Source organism: Sprattus sprattus (genome assembly GCF_963457725.1).
Source record: "Sprattus sprattus genome assembly, chromosome: 10".
Lineage (NCBI taxonomy): Eukaryota > Metazoa > Chordata > Actinopteri > Clupeiformes > Clupeidae > Sprattus > Sprattus sprattus.
The window spans coordinates 682,889-687,888 of NC_137908.1; the positions used below are offsets into that span (position 1 = coordinate 682,889).

Below are 5,000 nucleotides of genomic sequence, written 5' to 3' on the forward strand. Positions count from 1 at the left end.
GTATCGTGGTGTGTGATTGGTCGCAGCGCTGTATCGTAGCGCTGTATCGTGGCGTGTGATTGGTCGCAGCGCTGTATCATGGCCTGTAATTGGTCGCAGCGCTGTATCGTGGCGTGTGATTGGTCGCAGCGCTGTATCATGGCGTGTGATTGGTCGCAGCGCTGTATCGTGGCGTGTGATTGGTCGCAGCGCTGTATCGTGGCGTGTGATTGGTCGCAGCGCTGTATCGTGGCGTGTGATTGGTCGCAGCGCTGTATCGTGGCGTGTGATTGGTCGCAGCGCTGTATCGTGGCGTGTGATTGGTCACAGCGCTGTATCGTGGCGTGTGATTGGTCGCAGCGCTGTATCGTGGCGTGTGATTGGTCGCAGCGCTGTATCATGGCCTGTAATTGGTCGCAGCGCTGTATGGTGGCGTGTGATTGGTCGCAGCGCTGTATCATGGCCTGTAATTGGTCGCAGAGCTGTATCGTGGCGTGTGATTGGTCGCAGCGCTGTATCGTGGCGTGTGATTGGTCCTCATACTCACGGCCTCTCGGATGCAGAGCTTCTTGAGTTCCGACACACACGCCTCCAGATTCTCCTCCAAAGACTGCAGCTTCAGACGCATCACACGAGTGTGTGTCGTCACGTCCTTCATCACTGTACACGGGCTATCAGGACCTGTGGTACACACACACACACACACACACACACACACACACACACACACACACACACACACACACACAGACACACACACACACACACAGAAACACACACACACACACACACACACACACACACACACACACACACACACACACACACACACACACACACACACACACACACACACGAACACACAAAAGTAAGTATGAGAGTTCAGACAGAAGTGTGTGGATAATATGAATCACGTGTGAACTTCGGTGAGGAGGGTGTGTGTGGGTATATCTCTTGCTTTACTGAGGTCAGGTGTGTGTGTGTGTATTACTCTGGCTGTACTGAGGAGAGGTGTGTGTGTGTGTGTGTGTGTGTGTTTTACTCTGGTTGTACTGAGGTGAGGTGTGTGTGTGTGTTTGTGAGAGTGTGTGTGTGTGTGTGTGTGTGTGTGAATTACTGTACTGAGGTGAGCCTTCATTCACACACCCTTCAGATGAAACCTGTCCCCAAAGCCTTCTGGATAGAACGAGAATTCCAGTCTTAATCCACCCTCTCCCATCCATCACACCATCTAATCTCCCTTTAGTCATTTTATACCTATCATAGACAACAACCACTCAACTTTATTCATGTACCTAGCATAGAACATGACCTCTGACCTTTAATCACTTCCTGCCTAGCATAGAACATGACCTCTGACCTTGAATCACTTCCTGTCTAACATAGAACATGACCTCTGACCTTGAATCACTTCCTGCCTAGCATAGAACATGACCTCTGACCTTGAATCTCTTCCTGTTTGACATAGAACATGACCTCTGACCTTTAATCACTTCCTGCCTAGCATAGAACATGACCCCTGACCTTTAATCACTTCCTGTCTAACATAGAACATGACCCTTGACCTTTAATCACTTCCTGTCTAACAAAGAACATGACCTCTGACCTTTAATAATTGAGAATGACCTGTGTGTTAAAGTGCTAATGCATGTGCAGCAGCAGGCCCTGGGTTATGCTGCTAGGAGAGTAAACAATAAACAACAACACCAAAACACAATATGACACCATCAACACAACAAACAATAAACAAGCAGGGCAACAGGGCTGAGGCAGCAGCAGCAGCACCATATGCTCACACACACACACACACACACACACACACACACACACACACACACACACACACACCACACACACACACACACACACACACACACACACACACACACACACACACACTACACACACACACACACACACACACACAGCTCTCTGTTCTGATGCTGACCTGACGCTCAACCCCTCTGGCTTTGGCTCTCTTTCTCTCACACACACACACACACACACACACACACATACACACACCTACACGGATAAACCAGTCCCGCAGAGCTTCCAGCTCGAGGCGTGACTCACTCACACACACACATACACACCCAAATATACGTGCTCAAACACACACACACACACACACACACACCCTAGCACTCATACCCAGCACATATACCAGCCGGTTTGGGAGTCATGCAGTAGCAAGACAGACAGGCGAGGCCAACACAGCAGTATTGTGTCTGAAGAGATAAACAGACACACACACACACACACACACACACACACACACACACACACACACACACACACACACACACACACACACACACACACACACACACACACACACAGCAGTATTGTGTCTGAAGAGATAAACAGTCATTGTGAGGAACAGACAGAGCGTGGCAGTCAGGGAATACCCAGAATACCCAGGGAGATGACCCTTGACCCTTCACCATTGACCCTTTGACCCCATCCTAGAGACCAGAGACCAGAGACCAGCACCCAGAGAAATGACCAGCACCTACACACCAGTCCTCTGCAAGCAGAGACCCAGAACTAACTGCTCACTCAAACAAACAAACAAACAAACAAACAAACAAACAAACACAGAACTCACTGCTCACTCAAACAAACAAACAAACAAACACAGAACTCACTGCTCACTCAAACAAACAAACAAACAAACAAACAAACACAGAACTCACTGCTCACTCAAACAAACAAACAAACAAACAAACAAACAAACAAACACAGAACTCACTGCTCACTCAAACAAACAAACAAACAAACACAGAACTCACTGCTCACTCAAACAAACAAACAAACAAACAAACAAACAAACAAACACAGAACTCACTCTGCACCTCTCGGGCCCACACTAGACATGTGTGTGAGGATGTGTGTGTGAGTGTGTATGTGTGTGTGTGTGTGAGCGTGTGTATGTATGTGCGTATGTGTGTGTGTGAGGATGTGTGTGTGTGAGGGTGTGCGTTGTTTGTGTGAGTGAAGGTGTGTGTGTGTGTGTGGGTGTGTGAGTGTGTGTGTGTGAAGATGTGTGTGTGTGAGGGTGCGTTGTTTGTGTGTGTTTGTGTGTGTGTGTGTGTGTGTGTGAGGGTGCGTGTGTGTGTGTGTGCGTCCGGTGTTTGTGTGTGTGAGGGTGTGTGTGTGTGTGTGTGTGAGGGTGTGTGTGTGTGAGTGAGTGAGGGTGTGTGTGTGAGTGCTTGTGTGTGTGTGTGTGTGTGTGTGTGTGTGTGTGTGTGTGTGTGTGTGTGTGTGTGTGTGTGAGCGTGTGTATGTATGTGCGTATGTGTGTGTGTGAGGATGTGTGTGTGTGAGGGTGCGTTGTTTGTGTGAGTGAGGGTGTGTGTGTGTGTGTGGGTGTGTGAGTGTGTGTGTGTGAAGATGTGTGTGTGTGAGGGTGCGTTGTTTGTGTGTGTTTGTGTGTGTGTGTGTGTGTGTGTGAGGGTGCGTGTGTGTGTGTGTGCGTCCGGTGTTTGTGTGTGTGAGGGTGTGTGTGTGTGTGTGTGTGAGGGTGTGTGTGTGTGAGTGAGTGAGGGTGTGTGTGTGAGTGCTTGTGTGTGTGTGTGTGTGTGTGTGTGTGTGTGTGTGTGTGTGTGTGAGGTACCCACCTGAGTGCAGGATGATGCCACTGTCCGTGTCACTAGTCTCCTCTTTGGCCTCCATAACGGCTGAGTTTCTCAGAGACGTCAACGCTGCTCCAGACCTCACCACTCCCTACAGGACACATGAGACATCAGATCAGATATGAGATATGAGATATGAGACATCAGACATCAGATCAGACATGAGACCTCACCACTCCCTACAGGACACATGAGACATGAGACATCAGATCAGATATGAGATATGAGATATGAGACATCAGACATCAGATCAGACATGAGACCTCACCACTCCCTACAGGACACATGAGACATGAGACATCAGATCAGATATGAGATATGAGACATGAGACATGAGACATGAGACATGAGACATGAGACATGAGACATGAGACATGAGACATGAGACATGAGATCAGATATGAGATATGAGACATGAGACATGAGACATGAGACCTGAGACATGAGACATGAGACATGAGACCTGAGACATGAGACATGAGACCTGAGACATGAGACCTCACCACTCCCTACAGAACACACCAGACATGGACGTGAGACACCAGATCAGACATGAGACATGAGACATCAGACCTAACCATCCTACAGAACACATGAGACACCAGACATGAGATCAGATCAGACATGAGACACCAGACATCAGACATCAGATCAGACGTGAGACACCAGATCAGACGTGAGACACCAGACATAAGATGTTACACATCAGACATCAGACCAGACACCAGACCAAATATGAGACATCACTGCCATCAGACTGATCCACACTCACTCACTGCTCACACACACACACACACACACACACACACACACACACACACACACACACACACACCTCAGAGACATCACTGCCATCAGACTGATCCACACTCACTCACTGCTCACACACACACACACACACACACACACACACACACACACACACACACCTCAGAGACATCACTGCCATCAGACTGATCCACACTCACTCACTGCTCACACACACACACACACACACACACACACACACACACACACACACCTCAGAGACATCACTGCCATCAGACTGATCCACACTCACTCACTGCTCACACACACACACACACACACACACACACACACACACACACACACACACACACACACACACACACACACCTCAGAGACATCACCGCCATCAGACTGATCCTCACACTCACTCACTCACTGCAGTTACATGTATCCACACACAAACACACACACACACACACACACACACACACGCGCGCATACACACACTCACTCACTCACTGCGGTTACATGTATCCGAATTTCTGGCTTAATCCAATTTAAATCGAAGATCCATTTCATGTCACCACCAATATTCAAATTTTTGAGCTCCGTCTTAACTCCGATTTACACCCC

General features: G+C 48.5%; 1 protein-coding gene across 1 annotated transcript in view; it reads right to left on the reverse strand.

The window, feature by feature from the left end:
• The window catches only part of inavab (innate immunity activator b), a gene marked incomplete at its 3' end in the record, with an annotated part of 35,726 nt that overhangs the window by 14,697 nt on the left and 16,029 nt on the right, over positions 1 to 5,000 (reverse strand). The window contains exons 2-3 of the mRNA XM_080846360.1: positions 3,603 to 3,708; positions 527 to 660 (exon numbers count right to left, since the gene is read on the reverse strand). Of these exons, the coding sequence (XP_080702486.1) occupies positions 527 to 660; positions 3,603 to 3,657 (189 nt within the window). The 5' untranslated portion in view covers positions 3,658 to 3,708. The remainder of the gene's footprint in view (positions 1 to 526; positions 661 to 3,602; positions 3,709 to 5,000) is intronic.